This window comes from Cryptomeria japonica, chromosome 9 (genome assembly GCF_030272615.1).
Source record: "Cryptomeria japonica chromosome 9, Sugi_1.0, whole genome shotgun sequence".
Taxonomy (NCBI): domain Eukaryota; kingdom Viridiplantae; phylum Streptophyta; class Pinopsida; order Cupressales; family Cupressaceae; genus Cryptomeria; species Cryptomeria japonica.
In genome coordinates, this window is record NC_081413.1 from 420,834,452 (window position 1) to 420,857,232 (window position 22,781).

The window sequence follows — 22,781 nt, forward strand, 5'->3', positions numbered from 1 at the left end:
GGAAATTCGGCTATTGGAGGGTCTTGGATGCAGCATGGACATGCTGTGAGAAACATGGGTCATTTTGGGCATCTACACAGCAAGAGACAGCATGTTCATCACCATGCCCCAGTTAAGGACATACATTGCTTTCTCTTTGTTCAAAGTAATGAAGAAGCTTTTATCCAAAACAACATTGTGTTTACTACCTACATCTACTATATTATATCATGATATCTAAGAGTTTAATTATTAATGTTCTTGTTGGTAACTACTTATCACCATAAGTCTAGCACCTGTTAATTTGGTCAACCCTCATAGTGTTTGGTTTTCTTCTTAGTTATTATAATATTTTATAAATATTTATACAATTATCTTTTATCTAAGAAAGGTATTTTAGATATCCTCTTTCTGCTTGCCCCAAAGTTGAAGTGCACTTGTATGGAAACTTGGCAATACCTCAGTGGAAATCCTGTTCTCATCCTTTGATTGCTATGTCTGAATTACAGATGGGAAAAGCAAAGATCTGTTAAAAATGAAACAAGATAAGGATGAATGGATAGAGTATCATGAGGCTATGAAGGATACTATTGCAAAGAGTGGACTAAGGGAGGAAATATTTTATGATCTACGTGGAAACCATGATACGTTTGGAGTACCATTGCGTAATAGCCATTTTGATTTCTTCTCCCAGTACAGCTTAAGTGCATCTGTAAATCGCACAGGAAATGTTCACAGTGTCACACTTCAGGTGAGTGGTTGAAACCCTTGACAGTGATCATTTACAATTTTTATGTTCAGTGAGGTTGGAATCATTGTTTGATTGTGGTGCTTGAAATTGAAGTGTTGAAACAAATCAAGCACTCTCAGTACGTTTTCTCAAGCAAAAGCTGAGAATTTATGCATTTCTGTTTCAAATTTTAACGTGTGGCTGCAGACTAACTGTTGCATATCACATTAATGTCAGACTCACCTTTTTGCTGTATTATTATTGTAAAGTTCTTCAGATTTTTAATTAGACATTTGAGGACTTGAAAAGGAAATACCATCCGAACATTTGATTTTGCATGTATGTATTTGCCGCCTTATTTAGGCTGAAATATAAGATTGTGTCAGATATATGATATTCAACTTAGATGTTTAACTGCAACATATAATTGGAATTTGAAACATAATGACACGTAAATTTGTCTAAATAAGATGCAACTATGAAATGATTATTTTTATTTCCAGCTTGTCATTCAGTTATGTTCTGTAAAAGTATGATACATAGTTCCATGATATAACATTATGATGATAAGGTAGCTTTCTGTTAAATGCCTGTAGAACAATGGATGGAAACACCTTTTCATTGGTTTCGACAGTGCTCTGTCTGTTGGTTTGCGTGGACCAACAAACCTGTTTGGGCATCCGACAGATAAATTGTATTCAGAACTTGCCACAGAATTAAGTCAATGGGACACACAGCAGTCGGATCCAGTGACCAAAATTGTCTTTGGTCATTTCCCATTATCATTTTCGGAAGGTACAGAGACAGGGAAGCGTCTAGAAGATCTTTTCTCCAAGCATGCCATATCAGCCTATCTATGTGGGCATTTGCATACAAAGTTTGGTAGAAATTTACAGAGGCATCATTCTCGTTTACCCCGTCCCTCTAAAACATTTAATAAGTATTTCCAGATTAATGCACATGATATGACAACTAGCACTGATGAAAAGCAACTGTGTGGCTTGAATAGCTTGGAGGAATTTTGGGAGTGGGAAATGGGGGATTGGAGGAAAAGCAGGATAATGCGAATCATTGCCATTGACAAGGGGCATGCATCATTTGTTGACTTTGACTATGAAGGGATTCTTGATAATGCATCAACAGCTATGCCAACTATCATAGTTCCAACATTTCCTTTGGATTCTCGAATGATGCAAAGGATATCTTCCTTGCATATGCAACAGTGCAGAACAAATTACATACCCTCTCATGAATCAATACGAGCTTTGGTATTTTCAGCTACTCCAATCACTTCTGTCCAAGCCAAAATCTATGACTCCATATCAGGCAAATTGGATGTGATTATGGAAACAAAAATGGAAATGGAAAAACATTCAGACATAACAAATAGAGGGAAGTTATACAGTGCAAACTGGGACTGGAAAAGGTTTATAGATTCATCTCCCAACCGATATTGGTTACAAGTTGAGGTATTTGACATCTCTGGCAAGCACACATACAGCCAGATAAGACCATTCTCTGTAAATTTTAAAGCAGCTCCATTAAAATGGACATGGAAAGAATTTCTGGTTCTAGGGTGTCAGTGGGATTTGCTATATAAACTGCTTCTCTGGTTAATGATTGTTTCTCTCCTAGCTTCTCTTTTACTTCCAAAATTATTACTTTTATATACAGGAAATGGGAATCAGTTTAACAGATGGACATCAGCTACCTTGAACTGGAAAAGTTTGAGTAACGTTTTATTTAAAATCCCCTTATGGATTCTGATTGAAGCATCTAAAATAAACCTTATTTGGTGGGGTCAGCTTCTTCATTTAGTATACTTGATCTTCTTCCCTTGGTTTTATGGACAAGTTCTGACAGAGGACTACAAAACTGGCTATATGACCCATAAGGGTTGGACAGTTAGCATTCCAGAATTACCATTTAGTCAATCTGGCATTGGTGTGCCAGATGTGATGGTGATTATTTTGCCTCACCTTTATTTTGTAGTATTTCCTCTTCTTTGGGTTGTCTCAGCTTTTGCTGCTGAGAGGGTAGCTTGTCAAATGCATTATTTATTAAAATCAGAAAAGAAGGAATTGGAGAGTCCAGTGAGAAGGATAAATGATGCAAAGAATTTCGATGCTGATGTAATACCAAAGTTGCAGATAAACAAATCAAATCCTGTACCTGCAAAGATGGATAGTATAAACACTGATCGATGTTCCCATAATCATTATGCAAAGGGTTGTGCTGCCTCTTGTATGCATTGTGGCCGCTGGATCAGGAAGGCTCTCCTGGGAGTTTGCCTTGTAATTTTATTTCATCACTGCATGGTAAAGCTTCACATTTCAGGTTTATCTCTTCTATTTTTCATGTTGGTTGTTTAGGCAGATGCTAGAACACAGTCAAGTTTTTTGTAATGTCTGGATAAAGAAATCTTGTCACCATCTCAGATTGTTCATTTATATCCGTGATTACATTATTTGTCTCTACAGCAAAGCTATACACTGATTCGTGCATATGGAGCAAAGGCTATCCTTTCTTCTCCTGGATTTGTCTGGCCAGTGCCCCTGCTGCTGACTTTAGCAGTTTGGAAGACCAAAGATTTGAATTACATTTGAAGTGGGTGAACAGTGCAAAGCGATGGGTGGAAGGCTCAGCTTCATGGTCTTATCTATGAAGAAAAACACCCTTAATCTTTCTATCAAATTTAACTGACAGAAAAATATACACCATCGTTATCATTGTGGCAGTTTCAAGTATCACATCTGGGGCAATATTATGACCAGCTCCAAAGTGCAATTATTTTAACATAGTGGCACCTTATTCACCAACAGGAGTTATGAGCAATCACATACAGCCAATATCTTGCCTCAAGCTTTTCAGGAGCAATAAAGACAGCACAGGTTGTTAACTTGTTTCTGACATGAAGTACATTTACGATTTACTTTGAATCCATGTTACACAAGTAATGATCCATTATATTGATCATAGATTCATATAGAAATAGTACCACCAATATTCATGGATGTAGTTGCAAAGATGTTGGATCATTCCCTATAGGAATTATATAGTTATTTATGTTCTATTATGCCTTGCACAGAAATATATATTGATTAGCAGTTCAACTAGAAGTTCTAGAAATGACTCCTAAGTTGATACTAAATAGCAGAAGCACATATTGCTTTGTACAACATTTATGCACTCCATCATCATAAGTAAACAAGAACTAAAACGGACCATGTATTTTGCTTATTTCGGAATTATCTGAATGCTCAGTAGTTCACATTTGCACAAAGATATTTTCTGTTGAAAATATGTACACAGCTGTAAATCTTATAAAGTTGTGTCAATTCTCAATATACTCGTGCTTCACACCGCATGAATTACAAACGCCCAGTTTTGTTGAGATATTTATTATGCAATAATTAGTGAATATTATTGAGATATGCTCTCTTGAAGCAGTAGAAACGCCAAATGTTTGACTGGTTACCACTACCAGCAAAAAATCCAATCCGTTCCTTTTCCTTTCAGGTGTATTTTGTAATGGGTAACAACTGAAATATTTATATGATGCTGTAGATGATCTTTTAACAGTTAGATCTACATTTCTTTTGGTAAAGGTGTAAATTATTGAATGAAGGTAGTAAAAAATTTACAATTATCAGCTTCTAAATCTGTTTACTTTCAACGTGACCCTGCCTTGTTGAATGTATTGGTCTTTGGTCCAACACCAAAATGACCACTCCAAAGCTATTGCCAAGCCAAGGATTTGGAATAGTGTTTCTTTTAAATCCATGCTGTTGATTGTGAAAAGAGTTTCGATCTATGATTCAATTTCTTCACTGTTACAATATTGATCACCGGGACTAAATTGTGTTGTATTTTTTAAAATATTTTATTTTCTTTTCTGACAGTTTTGTGTTAAAAACGGTTTTCTGGTGACGTAGTTCTTTCTGTTTAGATAGTTTTAACTGTCTTCACTCTGTTTTTAAATATATTCTCAACGTAACCCAAATAAGAGTTTTTTTGCCATTTCCATTTGATTTTGTAAATCCTGGCCTGACTGTGGTATCAGAGCCCAGGCTTTCCATTCCTTGTTCTTATTATCATGCAAGGAGACAATGCCTGTTATCAGTTTCAATATCTTAGTTCATTTTTGGCTTAACTTTCCACAAAAGGATATGTTGGCGGATGGTGACTGGATGCCCCTGCAATAGAAATTATTTAAGAAGACAAGGCAGAAATTTATTCAGGTGAAATCAATTTAATCTTACGTTATTTATCTCATCATAAGATTCTTTTTCTTGCTTTTTCGTTTCAATTTTAAGCAAGAAAAAATAAGAAATGGTCTTGATTCTACAAACTGTGCGAGCTGCTCAATTTTGTACAATTTACAATTTTACAATTTTACAATTTAGTCTGTTGTATAGTTGATTGGGGAATAGAAAACACTTATTTTTAATGATTTGTGGTTAATATTTGTGAGGGAGACACTCAACCTGCAACACCTACTGCTGTAAATGAAAAAGAAGTATCACAGCATAAAAATTCAAAACCTTTGGCCTTGATTAGAGCTGATGTCAATAGAGATGTGCTTAGACTTTAAACACATAAAAGAGTGTAAATTTGCTTGGGATGTTTTCCCTTCAAAAATTGAGAGATCTGTATGATTCTCATTCTGAATTGGAGTTTATTCAGTTGCTTATTTAATTTTGATTTGAAGAATGGAGATGTCATGACTTTGGTTTCTCAAATTCGAGCCATAGAACAAGATATTGATGTTGATGGTGGGAAAGTTGATATCTATCTCACAGCCTTCATAAAGGCACTTCTTCCAACACATTCCACTTATTTGGAGTCTCTTCAAGCAAGTAATCAATTGAAGACCATCACTTTTAATCAATTGGTTGAAAAGTTGCAGAATGTGAGAAAGCTTTTGGAAGAAAAAATATAACATTGGTGAAAATGTGTCTTGCTCACCAAATAGACAAACCTCCTAATAAGAGCTCTTCTAGAGGTGGTCATAGTGAGAGAGGAAAAGGTAGAGGTTGATGGAAAAATAGAGGAAGAGGAGGTGCACATGGCAAAGGCTACTTCCAATCCGACAATCCAAATGATAGGCACCACTTTTATTGTAAATGATGTGGTAAAAAAGGTGGTTATGAAGCACATGAATGCGAGTTCTCATGGATAAAATAGAAAATTCTTGTAAACAAAAAGATAAAACAAAAACAAATTATGATGATAAAACTTCAAGAGCAGCTCAATTTGCTTGTGGTAGTGATAATAATCAATATGTGCTTTCTATTTCAGATTTTGCCTATTATAATTCATTCAAAGACACATTATGATGATAAAAATTCAAGAGTAGACCAATTTGCTTGTGGTAGTGATAATGATCGATATGTGTTTTCTATTTCAAATTTTGCCTATTATAATTCATTAAGGGTTTTAGATATTGGAGCCACACAACATATGACATTCCGACATTATTATTTTGAAGAAGTTCATGAAGGTATTTGTGGTACAATCTATTCGGTTGATAAATCAAGCCTCAAGCTTGTTGGAAAAGGAACCGTTCGACTCAAATTGCCCGACCTTCCAAATTTTATACTTAATGATGTATTGTAGCTTCCTCAATTGCAATGTAATTTGTTGTCACTAGTATTGATTTGACAACACAACCACTCCATTCTGTTAGAATATGGACTAGTGGTTGTTAGGAAGAAGTTAAATAATCAAGTTGCATTTACTGGTTGTGAAGACAACAAATTGTTAAAACTCCATGACACTTAAGTCCTTTCTAGGAGTTTTGCATATCTTACTGAAAAAGGGAATTTATCTCCTAGTCTTTTATGGCATGTGATATTTGAGCATATTAATTATGATATCATTCATATCATGCAAAAGAACAGTGTTGCAGATTTGCTCACTTTGCCTAAGAAATTGGAAAATGTGAAGCTTGTATTCTTGCAAAACAACATAAAGACTCATTTGCTCCACGTGACAGGCACACAAAAAAATATGAAATTTATGTGGGCCTTTACCAGTGACTTTTGTTGGAGGATGTAAGTATTTTATGTTGTTCATTGATGATTATAGCCACATGACTTGGATTTATTCTTGCAACAAAAACCAAAAGTATTGAAACTTTTAAATAGTTTCACATTATGATTGAAAATCAAGCACAATCTCAAATTTGCACTCTAAACGACAATGGTGGAGAATTTAGTTTTGTAGTTTGTTAGGATTATCTTAATCAAAATGGGATTCAACATCATCTGACTATTCCAAGTACTCAACAAAACAATATTGAAAGAATGAATAGAACTATCACGAATATGGTTTGAGCAATGTTATATTTCAAAGGCATTAAGTTACATTTTTGGGTAGAAGCAACAAGAACATCGGTTTATCTTTGTAATAAATCTCCTTCTCTTCGCCAAGAAATTCCATAAAAAGTTTGGTTTGGTTATCTTCTATTTGTTCGGCATCTTCAAATTTTTGGTTCCACTTGCTATGCTTTGATCCTCAAGGGAAAAAGAAGTAAGGTACATCATTGAAGTCATAAATGCACTTTTCTTGGCTACTTCAAAAGCCTATAGATTCTATGATGAAGTTAACAAAAAAGTTCTTTATTGCATGAGATACTGTATTTTGTGAATCTTCAAAAAATGATGCAAATGTTAACTGTCAATAACTTGATAAATATGCCAGCTTTACTCTTTGAATGGAAAATCCTTGTGAGGTTCCTCATTTTGGCGTGGGGGGCGGTAGTGGGGGCTAAATCATATTGAATCGCCTTTGGTGGATTCACATGTAGAATCTATATCCCAAGTTGTCCCAACTCAAGATGCTCCATCTCTAGATTTGCAAGAAGAAACCCCCTCTAATAATGACCTTCCCTCTTTAGATGAGCTTAGGATTTTAGAGTAATTAGCCACTAATGAATCTTCTAGTCAAGAAATGGAAGCACCTTTGGTCCAACCACAATCCTCCCATAAGTGGGCTAAACAAGTCCAACAAACTTTGAAAGATTTAAGACCCGATGAAATAGGTAAAATAGGCACAAGTTCTTACAAAGTAAGATAGCATACCCAATCTAATATAGTAGGTAACTTGGAGTCTATTGATGAACTCAATATTATAATGGACTTAGAACCAACTTCCTATAAAGAAGCTAAGGATATTGCAATGTAGAGACAAGCTATGTAAAATGAGTATGATGCTCTTTGAAAAATGGCACATTGGAGTTGGTTGATCCTCCATTTAGTTGTAAAACTATTGGTTGCAAGTGGGTCTTTATAAACAAATGTAAAGTAGATTGTTCACTTGATAAACATGAAGCCCGACTTGTTGCAAAAGGTTATGCTAAAAAAGAGGGCATAGATTATGATGAAACTTTTGCACTTACAACGAAATGGACTACCATTTGTGCTTTATTGGTTCTTGTAGCACAAAATGCGTGGAAAGTTCATCAAATGGACATCAAATTGCATTCTTGAGTGGTGATCTCAAATAAACAATTTATATGACTCAACCAAAAGGCTATGTAGTCAATGGTAAATAAGATCAGGTATGTAAGCTTGTAAAATCATTGTATGGTTTAAAACAAGCACCTTGAGCTTGAAATGAAAACTTATTGAGCTTGAAGTTGAATTTTACATATTTTGAATTTGATGATGCAACCTTTTGTTAAATAAGGTTGATGGCATTGTTGTCTATCTTGTTGTTTAGGTGGATGATTTATTTATCATTGGTAATAATGATGATTATATTCAAAATGTGAAAGACAAATTGAAGCAAGGGTTTGAAATGATTTATTTGGCCCATCTTCATTACTATTTGGGTATTGAGGTTATTCAAAAACCCAAGTATATCTTCATCACCAAACAAAAATATATTGGTGAACTCCTCAATAAGTTTAACATGGCTGATCACAAACCACTTAGTACATCTATGGAGCAAAATTTAAAACACATCAAATGACTCTATAGCATTGGTTGATGCAACAAAACTGACAAATTGATGATAGTTTTATCATGCAACGACTACTTGCCTATATATTTCTTTTGTTGTTGGAGTTCTCTCTAGATTCATGCAACACGCTAGAGAAACTAATTGGTTATTAGCCAAATGAGTTCTTCGGTATTTAAAAGGCACTCAAAACTAAGGGCTCAAATACTCCAAGACAACACACTTATCTTTGCTTGGATATTTAGATTCAGATTATGTAGGTGACTTAGAAGATGGAAATCTGCATTTGGTTTATTAATGTGTCTTGAGTTTTGCAATCATTTCTTGGAAATCTAAGAAGCAACTAATACCAACCTTATCATCTGCAAAAGTCGAATATATGGTAGCCTTTGAGGCAACTCTAAAAATCTTATGGCTTCGAAAAATTCTTGAATATTTACAAGAACAACAAATTTCATCCACAACACTCTTTGTTGATAATCAATCTACAAATAAAAGGGTAAAAAATTCAATCGTTCATGATTGAGCCAAACACATCAACACCAAGTTTCATTTGATTCAACATCATGTGAAAGATGGAGTACAACTCAAATATGTCCCATTGCATATCAACTTGCAATTATTCTTACCAAAGCACTTGGATGGCAAAAGTTTGAGAAATTATGAGGAATACTTGGTTTAATCCCTTGAAATTAAGGGGGGATGTTACAATATTAATCATCAAGACTAATTGTGTTGTATTTGCTTTTATATTTTATTATCCTTTTTGATAATTTGGTGTTAAAAGAGTTTTTTATTGAGAAAGTTTTGTTTAGATAGTTTAATTGACTTCTATTTGTTTTTAAATATATTCTCTACATGAATCAAATTAGATAATTTGTTGGGTTATTTCCATTTCATTTTGTAAATCCTAGCCTCAGTTCACCTATTATCAAGGCTAAAATAGAACTGTACTAACATAATTGTGGAGGGCCTTGAGAACTAGACAAGTAGCTCAAGCATTGATTGTTAAACAAACTAGAGATTGTTTGTAGAAAATCTAAAAAATATATGATTCATTTGATTAAGAAAACAACTATTAGTAAACTATTTTTAATACAAATTTAAAAGGTTCATTAAACAATCATTTAATCATTAATTTAAAATGTGCTAGCCTACATTGAAAATCATAGATGCTATATCTTAAAATATCATTGGTTATAATAGATGCCATATCTTAAATAATCACGTCACATTATAAAACTCAATCCATAAAACAAAAATGATTTTATAAAAATAACTAACTTTATATAGTCACATTGTTAATGTGAAAATAGAAAGGTCATACTTTAAAACTTCAATCATAAGCCCACTTAAAAGACTTAAGAAAAAATTCATAATTAATGTTATTATTTATTAATGATTTATACCTATCCACTACAATTTTACATTTAAGGGAAAAGCAATAATGTCTTCTCTTGTATTGTTTTGGTCAATTAAGATCTCAATGTAAGATCTCAATGTAACCAGATTTCAACCACAAGTCATTATCCAAGTTTAAATTAAACTTTAAATTACAATTATGTAAACTACTTAAAATTATTTTACCCTTGTCAATACAAGAAATCCATCTCACCATTGCTTAATTCACAAAATGCTAAAACTAAAGAGAGAAACCACACATCTTTTTTGAAAATGATAAATGATCCCAAAGCAATATGAAAATTTTCACCTTTTTGTTAATTTCCAAAAATAAGAAATTGTTGTATTCAAACCTAATAAAAAATATTACGCTTATCACATATTTCTAGAAATTTGAATTCAAAAATATTCATTAAACTATTGAGTTTAGAACATATTCAGACATATTTTCATATTTTTTCTACCACTTCTTTCAAAATTTAGTAAGGACTAAAATAAACAATCAACCATTACTAATTCATAATTATTCATTACCAAACTATCTTCTAAAATCAAAATAACTCAACACAAATTATAAAAGAAGTGTAAAGCCTACACTATAGGAGTTTTCTAAGGTCTAAATTTTAATGACAACAACCAAAAATATCATTTGAAACATGCTATTTCATTTCCTTTGTCCTCTAGATTAACTAACCAATTCAAGTGTACTAAGGTGATAACTTGATCCATCACACACTCCATGAACTCATATGGAGTCTTTATGATCTCTAAAAGTACATTACCTTTGTAATAGTGCAATTTGGAATTAGGGTTTTACCAAATGACAATCCATTAATTAGCCAAATCAACCATCCATTGAAAAAGGGATGAACCTAATAGATCTAGCCTCAATCCAACTAAGGAAAGGGCTGAGATTTTTTATTAGACTCACTAGTTAGGGTTTGATTCCCTCTTTCTAAGTTGAATTGGATTGATTGTGAAAGTAGGGCAAAATAGGTGATATTTGAAGTATGCTGATAGAAATAGTAAGCTACAGATGTCCCACAAAGCCACTGACCTAGATTTGGGCAAAATAAGATGTCTGAAATTTGTCCTCAGAAGTTCGATCTGATTTTTCGAGACTAGGTAGTATCAATTCGACATAGTCCTCTGAAATTTCCTTTATCAAAAGTTGACCTGTTTGTCACTGTTGACTTTGCTGAATTCTCCGAGTACAACTCCACACCTATTTCCTACACATAGAAAGAAAGGAAAATATGTTGGGAATAGGGGTTTGCCTAAGTCAAACCTTGGTTTAGGAATTAACCTTGAATGAATTATTGCAAATACTGAAATAATTGTTAAGGAAATATACCTTAGATCTGCAATTGTTGATGATGATGCAATTCTCTTTGAATGTAATCACAAATGTTGTATGTAATGGTATGACAGACACATGGAACATGAAAAAACCTAATCACACACACATGCTTGCATAAGATTGATGTAATTTTCCTCCACAATGCTTGAATGATGAATATGTAGCCTTGAAGATCTCTGAAAATGCTTGATGATAAATGCTTCACAGATGCACGAATACTATGATTGATGTTCTAGGTCTAAATGGATTGATAGGATATATTTATATAGGGTTACCTAGGTAAATTACCAATTAGGTAGACTTCCAATGGTCATGTATAGCCACATGGATCAAAAACATCGGGGAAATATAGCACCTACCCCAATTCTAATTTGGGTCCCATTGAGAGGGACCATGGCATTTTAGGGTGCCATGGTCCAGATCAGGGTGTTCCACACCCTGGTCCCTCTACAAACATGACCAAGATAAGGTTCTATGGGGAAGGGTACCTCACCATGAGACCCACCAATGGGTGTTCATGGCCTCAAAGATGGAGAATAGAGCTTAAACAAACCCAAAGAGGGGATGGGGATAGGGCACACTAAAGTGGGAGCCCAAACATGAGGTGTAAATTGTACTGATTATAATTTACGATGCTGTATTTAGCCCCTACTTTAATGAGAGTATGAGCCTATACAAATACTCACGGTAAAGTAGATGAAAGATGAGAGAGAGGAGCAATTAGGAGTGAGATCATAAGGAGATAAGACATCACTAATTTTGAGGAACCAAGTCCCCAAACTTAGGATCTTAAGTCAGACAATTTCATGTAAGGACACACAAAACAAGACAAAGACAAAAAGGCAAATAAAGACAAACAAAGACAAAATACACAACACACAACACAAAAAGGCTCATAGTCAATTAGTTGAAGAGACCTTGATAATCAAAAAATTTCAACCTCTAATATCATTCTTAGAATGCCATCACAAGAACACAAGTGATCACATAAAAAGAGCAAGAGCATGCATCAAACCATGAACCACAAATAGACAAGCTATGAGCTCATGGAGAGAAGAAAGGGGAGACATGGATATCATGGGCTAGCTGTGTTTTGCTAGGTGATCCATGAGAGGAAGAGCAAGGGAGGACATGGATGCCACAAGCTAGCTGTGTTTTTCTAGGTGATCGATATTGGGGAGAAGAGTCAGAATAGTCTAGCTATATTTTGCTAGTTCCACTCATCTTGCATATGCAACTATATGGTTTTAGGAGTTAAGCTCCTCATATAAGACTTTGTTTTGTCTGGTTTCGAGCATGCAACAACCTATATAATATGCAAAATGAAAATGAAAATGTATGTTTGGCTTCGGGAACATCTCATATAAGAATTTGTTTTCTTTGGTTTTGAGAATGTGTAACCTCGTATAAGACAAACATATGCGTGGTTTTGGGAACATCTCGTGTAAGAATTTGTTTTTGTTTAGTTTTGAGAATGTGTAACCCTGTAGAAGACATATATAAATTCTACATCTAGTTTTAGGCATGAAGCATCTTGTGTAAGTCTTTGTTTTGTTTGGTTTGGAGAATGAACACCTCTTTTAAGACATGCAAAAATATAGTACAATAAAGTACAAAGAGGGCGATATATATGCCCCCCCTTAAGATGTCAACATAGCCTTATGTTGATGTCTTAAGGAAGCTAGAAACAAGGATACCCACCTTCAACACCAAGGAGATATCCTTTCAGGCAACAATGTTCATAAATCCAAACTAAAGAGGCAATACTCTTACAAGCAAGGATAAGATAGTTGAAAAAGAGATATCTTGCAACAAGTGTAAAGGGAATCCTTGGAGGAGAAGAGGTGTTTTCTCAAAAGACATCTACGTCCAAGAGGAGTTTCTTTGAACAAAAATATCATCATCGGCCAAAAGAGAGGAAGGAGAACAAGAATGCATACCTTCCCCCTATTGCTAGGTGAGAGGGATTCTTGATAAAGGATGACACACTTTTTACCCAAAGAGAAGGGTTTGTTTAAAATAAATATACATTGCCAAGTGAAGAAGAGGTTGTAATAAGGAAAATACACCTCTTGTATAAGAGAGAATCTTTGAGAAAACAACAACTTCACACAAGGAATGACATAATATCATAAGCAAACACCACTCAACAAAGGAAAAGTGGATCCTTAGAAAGGATAGGAGAAATCAATTCCCCCCAAGCATAGGGACAAAGAGAAGGATTACACATCATCCAAGGAGAGATTCACTCAAAAGAGATGTACTATTTCAAGCAAGGAATAGGTCCTATCCAAGGAACACATATGTACTCGCATGAAGGATAATTCTATGCAAGAAAGGACATCATGTGATGAAAAATGCAACTCAGATAGGAAAAAATGAATCCTTAGAAAGAGGAAAGGGATAAGAGATTATTCTTTCCCTCCAAGAATAGAGACAATAATACATAGACTATTACGTTGCTCACTAAGTATGATTGCACCTCAAATTGTACCACCATGAATGATAACGAGCCCCCAATAGGTAAGATAACAATGTCACATAGTGAGGATCAACATAATAGGAACTTGAATGCTATTTGAAACAATCATAATGCCATTCATTGTTACATGTTACATTAATGACACCTAAATAAATATATTGTTGTATTTTAGTTTGCAAAGCTACACCTAAATCAATATATTGTTGTATTTTAGTTTGCAAAGTTTGTCATTCATTAGTAGAATGACCATGGATTTGATGATACTTGCAAAAAGTAGAATTTTGAAGATGTTGTCTACGTTTCCTTCTTTGTTTAGGCCAAAGAAGAGAAATTAAATTGGTGTGAAGGAGGTTAGACAAAACATTATCTTGTAGTAATGCCATATTGGAATAAGGAGACATGGATTCACTAGATAATGGAGGAGGGGATGCCAACAAAGGAGGACTTTGGAAACCTAGACCTTCTTTGGAAAAGTGTGATGTAGATTTCTCATGACCATCAAAACTTTGTTGCACACATCCTAAACCATGTCTAGAAAAGAGGTTTCATTATTAGTATCAAAATCTAAAGAGCTCCCATGATTATCAAGACATGTGTTGGAAGGAGAGGTGGAAATTGTGTAATACCCCTCCCCTGATCAGAATCTTTTTAACCTAGTTTGTCCATGGTTGAATTTTTAGTGATTTCGTGGATACACCTTGTAGTGATGTTTTATTCAGATTATGATATGATGGATTGTTTTGATCTATGATTTAGTGAATGCTGATTATGTGTTATCTCCTTATGGATGATTAGATGTTATTTTTTCCTATGCAGTATATCTTTGTAGATGATGAAATGTTAATTTTAAATTATGTGTTACTGACCATGGACTAACACATTTACTTCATATATGAGTTGCACTATGAATATGTCTTCATGTATGTGTGTGTAATCTGTATGGAGTGCGAGGAGATGATTTTCCATCACTCACTTCGGTGAGACACAGAAATGTCACGATTCTCCTTCACTGACGTGTCTATCGTGTTTGAAGATATATATATATATATATATATATATATATGTATGTGTGGTTCAATGATGTAGGAATTGTAGGTACAAGTACCGTGCAGGTACAAGATATCGACTCCACCTGGCTCCACAAGTCTGAGCGTACATAGTTAATCCGATGGAAGTGGAGGAGATAGTCTTAAGGCCCTAAATATCACCCCTAGCCTTGCTCAATTGTGAGCGTTGTCAATCATTTGTCAACCCTGTCGGATTGCTAATTAGGCCACCTTTCTGATGTTGGTATGTGGGACATTTCCTTATTTTTGTGGAGTTGAGCTTGTGTCATGCGTTTTGTGAATTTATTAAATCCTTCTTAGTATTATTTCATGTGTGATTAATTATTAAATACTTTAGAGTATTTAATAATTAATATTTGTCGCTAGGCATTAATTAAATAAGGGTTAAATTAAAATAGGATCCTTATATTATAAAATAAATAAATCAGTCTTATCTATCCATCTAATTAAATGATTTGTTAAATATATCCTATATTGGATTTAATATTATGTTATGTGTCTTTGGAAAAGTTAATTAGACTGTTGAAAATATTTATCTTGTTGACTTTTTGGGGTGAGAAATTTAATTAAAATTGAATTTGTTTTCATTTTGGGGAAAAGAATTTTTGACCTAAAATATTTTTAGGTAAAAATACTTTATATGCTGGTTTTTCACTAGAATAAAAAAAGAGTTCTTTTTGCATCTAGGGAAAAATTTGTTCTCTATGGAAGAAATTCTCGCTTTGGGAAGGAATTGCTTTGATCTCCTTCAAAATTTCTTCCAAGAAAGTAATTAAAGGTTGGTTCTCTAAATACCTTTGTTTATTCAGTTTTAATTTCTAAATGTGTGTTTGTTAATGGTCTCCCCCCTTTCTTTTCTTGTCTGGTTGAAGGAAATTGTTGGTTTGAGAAAAAATCTTTATAGCTGGGTATTCAGAGTTTTCAATCCAAATTTAATGAAATTATTAGTTGTTATTCCTTTATAATTTGTGAATTTGGGTTATGGGAGTTTGCCAATTTTCCAATTTTGGGAACAATGAATTGTCTGAGAAAAATGGATGAATTGAAGAATTCTTAAAATTTTTCTTATCTGAATAATTAATTCAGATTTTGAATGCCTGTTATTGAATTTTTTAAGCATACAATTCATTTAGCAAAATTTTATATTTATACCCTGTATTTTGGGCAATGAGTCCATCTGGTTAAAATCCCCTATGTTTGGGTAGAGGTCTGTGTTTTGCTGTTCTAATTTCTGCTGTTTTAAAATGTATTGTTTTCATTTTATATATTGTTATTGCTATATTATTTAAAAATAAAATAAAAATAAAAAAAATCTTGCTTTGCAATGTCGATTCCTGTTAATGGCGGAAAGGGAGGGCATGCAGAGGACATTCACATAGATTTTTTTAAAGAACCGAAGGAGGATGTGGTGTTTTGGGAAGATTTTGTAGTAATAGCCAAAATAATTGGTCTGAATTGGCCAAGAAAGGAAATCAGAAATTGGGTCGAATGTAATTGGGGAAAAAGAACCATAACAAAATTTATCGCTAAGGGTTTCTTTGTAGTTCTGTTCGAAAAGGAGGAGGAGAGAAACATAGTTCTCACAGAAAGAAACTGGTTCATCTTGTCGCATGCAATTTACATCCAACCATGGGCGCCTCATTTTGACCCCACCCCGTTGGCTGTTTATTCCGAGCCAGTATGGATTCGGTTATATAACCTCCCGATAGAATATTGGAGTGAGGAACTTTGGGAGAAAATTGGTATAACATTGGGTACATTGTTGGAAGCAGACTTCGATGATGTAGAAGACATATGTAAATGTGCCCGCATGAAAATTGCAGCAGTAAAGAAAATACCTGAGAGAGTAACCTTGGTTTCAGAATTTGGGGAATGGTCCCAAAAGGTGGAGATTGACAAAGAAATATCAAGATGCCTGAGGTGTGGCAGTAAATTCCATGGAGAGCAGGAATGTAAGATGTTCGTCAGAAAGGCCAACAAGATTTTCAGAAAACCATTACAGGTATGGAGGAGAATAATCGAGGAAAAAAAGAAAACGGTTGAGTGCCAAGATAAGTCACTAATCGCGGGATTCGAACAATCACTAGAGAAAGAAAGTACAAAAACGGTTTCTTTGCAGAAGGAATCTGTATGTGAATAGGAAATCAAGAAGATTACTGAGGAGAATGCAGTAACAAAAATTGGAGAGATAAGGATGAAGGAAATCAAAGCTGGGACTTGCAAAGGAAATCCGTTTGAATGTAGCATCAACTTAGAGGAGGTCTTCAGAGATTCCGTTTCAAAAGGGAAAGGATTGTCAGATACAGAATTCGAATACGAAAGGGGTTCAGATGATGAACCTTATATTATTGATGAATTGGAGAACATTGATCCTCGAAGCATTAGTCAATCGGCTAATGTCTTGTTGGGAAAACAAAAGGAGTGAGGGGCAGAAGAAGCAATAAACAAAAGAGAGAGGATAGAGCCAAGGAGAAGGGCATGATCGGTGTGTTGGATTTCATTAAGAAAACCAAGGGAGGAGGAACCTCCCTTGGCAATCAATGAAAATAACATGGAATGTCAGGGGTTTATCGGCCCCTGACAAAAAACGCTTGGTCAAGAGGGCTATCCAAAGACTTTCAGGAGATATCATATTGATGCAAGAGACCAAGCTTAATGAAGAAAAAGCTTTCTTTTTTAAATCTTTTAATAGGATGTGGGATGGTGTGTTCCAGGAGGTAGTAGGCTCCATGGGTGGACTGGCGATTCTTTGGAATTTAGATAAAGTAGTAGTAGATTTGATCAACAAACAAGCAAATTGGATGCACTGTAAAGTAAGAATCTTGCAGGAAGATTTGGAATTTTCCCTATTCAATGTATATGGGCCGACTAGGACAAAAGATAAGAAAAAGGTATGGTTAGAGATCTCAGAGCAGATTAGCATGACTGATTCGGAGAAAGCAATAGTGGCGGGAGATTTCAACGCTTTACTCAATAATGAAGAAAAATTGGGAGGTTTAAGAATGAATGCCCGAGTGATGGAAGATTTCAGAGACTTTGCAGCAGACAATAACCTCTATGATGTTGTACCTAAATCTGGAAAATTTACATGGACCAACAGGAGGGCAAATTTTAGCAGAATCTCTGAGAGATTGGATAGAATTTTCGTTGGACCATTTTGGATAAGAGGTAAGTTTGATTTGGAGACAACAATCTAGCCCATAACTGTTTCAGATCACTTTCCGGTACAGCTGAATTGCTCAATTCCATTAGCAAAGGTGAAAGGTAATTTCAAGTTTTTGAGTATGTGGTGGAGAGATTCTAACTTTAAAATATCCATTGAGAAATGGTGGAAAGAATGTACAGACATTAAAGGCACTCCAAGTTATTGTTTTGTCAAAAAAACAAATATCTTAAGAACCAAATCAAAACGTGGAATAGGGAATCCTTTAAGAATATTTTTGCTGAAAAAATATGGGTGGAAGAGGAACTAATTAGGATCAATAATTTGGTAATCGAGAAGGGGATGACGAATGAAGAATTCCATGTTGAGAAATCCCTTAAAGCTGAATTGGCAGAAATTCCCCTAAGAGAAGAAATGTTTTGGAGGGACAAATCCAGAGAACTATGGATAGATGCAGGGGATTCAAATTCCAAATTCTTTCATGCTTCCTTAAAAGCAAAAAGGAATAAAAGCATAATCAATCAATTGATGAAAGACTCGGGCAAATTAGTTGGCAAAGCAAAAGAGATAGAGATCACAACAATCAAATATTTTGAAAAAATCTTGGGTTCTTCGGCAGGGGATAGAGATGCATCGGTTGAATATCTTTTGGATATCATTGATAAACAGATTTTGGAGAAGGATAATGCTTCTCTTCTATCTCCAATAACAAAAGATGAAGTAAAAAAGGCAACATTTGAGCTCCATCCGAATAAAGCTCCGGGTCCAGATGGGGTAACAATGGAGTTGTTTCAAAGGTGTTGGAACATCATGGGTGAGGATATTTGGATGGTGGTGGAGGAATTTCGAAGGAAAGGCAAATTTGTTAATGAAATAAACAATACACTTATAGCCCTTATTTTGAAAAAGCAAAACTGTCTGAGTATTGCTGATTATAGACCTATTTCGCTGTGCAATTCAATATATAAAATCATATCCAAAGTTATGGTAAATAGGTTGAAGCGGGTTTTGGACAAGCTGGTGTCTCCAGAACATCACGGTTTCACTCCGGGGAGAGAAATCACTGATAGCATAATCACTGTTGCCAAAACTATGCACTTGATGAAAAGAAGCAAGTCTTAGGGAATGGTGGTCAAATTAGACGTCAGTAAGGCTTACGATCAGGTGAATTGGTATTTCCTATTCTCTGTTCTTGAAAGATTTGGTTTTGATTCTAGCTAATTAAACTGTGTAAAACATTGTGTCTCCTCAGTATCATACTCCATTATTGTAAATGGATCTATAGAAGGTTTTTTTCATGCTACTAATGGCCTTAGATAAGGTGATCCCTTGTCTCCTTTTTTTTTTTTGTATTAATGGCAGAGATCCTAGGGAGAAACATCAAGAAACTAGTAAAAATGAGACTGTGGAAAGGTGCACACATTCACAACAGTATTGATCCAATTTCACATTCTCAATTTGCTGATGATACAATTCTTTTTGGGGAAGCCACTGAGAAGGAAGCAAAGGTAATTAAGATGCTACTGAATGATTACGAAAAAGGATCGGGTTAGAGCATGAATAAGGAAAAATCAATGGTATATTTCTTCAACACTAATGAGAGGACGCAAGGTAAAATTGGGGAAATAATGGGTTATCCGCTGTAACGTCATAAATTGTACGCACTTGCTAAAGCAGTACAATTTAACACCTAGTTTAGCACTCGCCTTGGCGCAGTTGCATTTTGCATTACATTTCCCCTTTAGCACTTAATTAATCAAATTAATTAGGTCTAAAGGTTCTATTTCATCATCTTCTACATCATAAAGTCGAGCCCTTTCATTAAAGCGTGCCCCTTTCATTTTATTCCTCCAAGACATCACTTAATCAAAAACCCTAATTAGGCCCTATTATGAGCTTGGGGGCTTGATTTCGGGGGTCAAAACATCTCGAGATCACCTGTAACTTTGGGATTCTCTCTAAAATCATCATATCTGACGGCCCTGAAAATTTGGTGAAAAGTTGTTGGGACCGTGGTGCCCGGAGTGCACACGGTCCCGGACATTTTTCCCGAAATTTTAGGAGCGCGATCCAATCATAAAATAAAGCTTAACCCCAAGAAATTGGCGGGATATTCAATCTCTAGGTCGGCCAAAAAATGAAATTACGACCTAGGGTTTCATACATAAGAGCTCTCTTTTCTCATTTGAAGGGATCGGAATTTTGTTTTCAGGAACCTCATATGCAGTGAAAGAGCAGAACTTTGAAGACTTCAACAACTTTCAACATCCCTCTATCAAGCATTTATCAAATCCATTCATCCATTTAGGGCTTGGAAGACATTGAAGAACAATAGGAGATTACCGACTGAAGATTGGCTTGTACTCCTCCCTTGAGGGTTGGGTATGATTTCATGTTGTTTTCATGTCTTTGCATAAGCTTCAATATCTCATTTATTCATGCTTTAGATCACTTTGCATCTTGATTTAGAGCATTCACCTTATCATTAACAAGCAATTAGGGTTTACTCTCTAGGTTGCTCTAGTTTGCTTACTTGCATTTTAGATCTTGCACACACACAAGGTCTGCACACACATTACTTTTACAATACAACTTGGCTATTCATGGAGGTGGAAATCACCGAAGCGGGGGTTTGACTAAGGCAAAACCCTATATAGCCGCCCAAACACCTTTTTCAAATATAAGTGCAGGTTTCGAGATTCGGACGACGCTGCAGGTTGCAGATCCGAAAGAAGCAGGTCGAGACAGCACCCCACACCAAATTGCAGAGCAGAATACCAGGACAGGGGCGTGGGGCGCCCTGGTCCTGTCAGGACAGGGGCGCTGGGCGCCCTAGTCCCTGGGACAGAGGCGTTGGGTGCCCTGGTCCTCCTGACAGACAGCATTTCAGACAATTTTCCAGAGTGCAAAATAGTGGTTTCAGGTGCAGAATCAGGACAGTGGCGCCCGCGCCCCCGTCCCGAACATTTCCACTCAGATTTTGACTCTGGGTATGCATTTTCATTCTTGTCTTATCTTTGTACTTACAGCTTTCCATTGTTTAAGTTCAATTCTGCAATCTTGTTATTAGTTCATACTTGCATTTTAGGGTTAGGAATTGGACTTGCATAATCTTACCTTTCAAATACAACGAAGGAATATGAATCCTAATAGGTAGCCCGTGGCTCTCTCTTTCACAAAAAGAAGTAGCCAATTGTGTGATACCTCTAGGCTCTTTCGTATTCCGTAATGTGTGACAAGAGGTAGGATTAGGGCATGATAACCTAGTCTCGCTTTTTCCCCCACACATCCACAGGGCAAATTTCCTCTGAAGTATTTAGGGGTTTAGTTAGACCCTAGGAGACTCCAAAATAGAATGTGGGAGGAAGTGATCAACAAATGTCAAGCTAAGGCTTCCTCTTGGAAGAACAGGTGGTTAACACAGGCAGGGAGAATTCAAATGATCAAATCGGTCCTTTCTGCGATCCCTATTTATCAAATGTCATGCTTTCGGTTATCAGCTAAAGCTGCCAAAGAGTTAGACAGTCTGTTCAAAAATTTTTTGTGGGAAGGAGCACAGGATAAGAAGAAAATCCCTCTCATTAATTGGGATACAACCTGTTTATTAAAAATGGAGGGAGGAGCGGGTCTAAGAAAAATGGATTCGCATAATTTGGCTCTAGGGGCTAAATTAGCATGGAAAATGTATGATCAACCTTAGAAATCATGGTGCAAGATTATGGCTGCCAAGTATTTGGATTCAAATGATGCAGAAAGGATTTTTACAGTGGCTAACTCGATTAAGGGTTCACCAATTTGGAAATATATTTGGGAAAGCAGAACTATAATAACAGAGCATCTGACATGGAAAATTGGTAATGGGAGAAAGGTCAAATTTTGGAGAGATTCATGGAATGGGGATACATCTCTAGCTGAAGAGATAAATGACACAGTCTGGGTTAATGAAGTAGAAGCAGTGGTTGGGCTGTATGTGGCTGATTATATTATAGAAGGGCAAAGGGAATCAGAGTGGATTGAATGGAAATCAATTGGAGAATGGAAGCTGGAAAAGAATGTGGAACTAAAGAATATTCTAAACAAGAAAAAAAAAATCATTTATCAAAAAGATGAGGATCAGTTATTATGGAGTGCTTCTAAATCAAGAAAATACAAGGTTAAATTGGGATATGAGCTCCTTAGGAGCAGAATTCAGAATGTGGAGTGGCCCTCGGTGTTATGTTGGCACAAAATGGTGCTTCCCAAGGTAGGGGCATTCCTTTGGACCGCTCTGCATGGTCGCATATTAAAAGGGGAAAGGTTGAAAATAATCAGAATCTCAGGGCCGAGTGTATGCATTTTATGCAAGGAAAATGAAGAGACAGTGGATCATCTCTTATACTAGTGTTCGTTCACTAGAAAAGTTTGGGATTGGCTTCTGGGCAACCTGCAGTTTGAAACGGCTAGAAATCATTCATTAAAAAGTTTTTTATTGGCATGGCCTTTCAGCATCAAAAAATCAAAATGGAGCATTTTGTGGGTGGTTACTCCAGCTTTACTTGTTTGGCATATATGGAAGGAGAGAAATAGAAAAGTTTTTAATGAGGAGGCTCTGCCTCATGATACACTAATTCCCAAAATAAAAGGAGCCATAGAAG

General features: G+C 35.5%; 1 protein-coding gene across 2 annotated transcripts in view; it reads left to right on the top strand.

Moving 5' to 3' along the window:
- LOC131073419 (putative metallophosphoesterase At3g03305) overlaps positions 1-4,056 on the top strand; it is a 63,255-nt gene extending 59,199 nt beyond the window's left edge. For both annotated transcript variants that reach the window (XM_058009863.2, XM_058009865.2), the window contains exons 2-4: positions 489-730; positions 1,306-3,027; positions 3,190-4,056. In XM_058009863.2, the coding sequence (XP_057865846.2) occupies positions 489-730; positions 1,306-3,027; positions 3,190-3,315 (2,090 nt within the window). In that variant the 3' untranslated portion in view covers positions 3,316-4,056. The remainder of the gene's footprint in view (positions 1-488; positions 731-1,305; positions 3,028-3,189) is intronic.
- Positions 4,057-22,781: the final 18,725 nt, after the last annotated feature.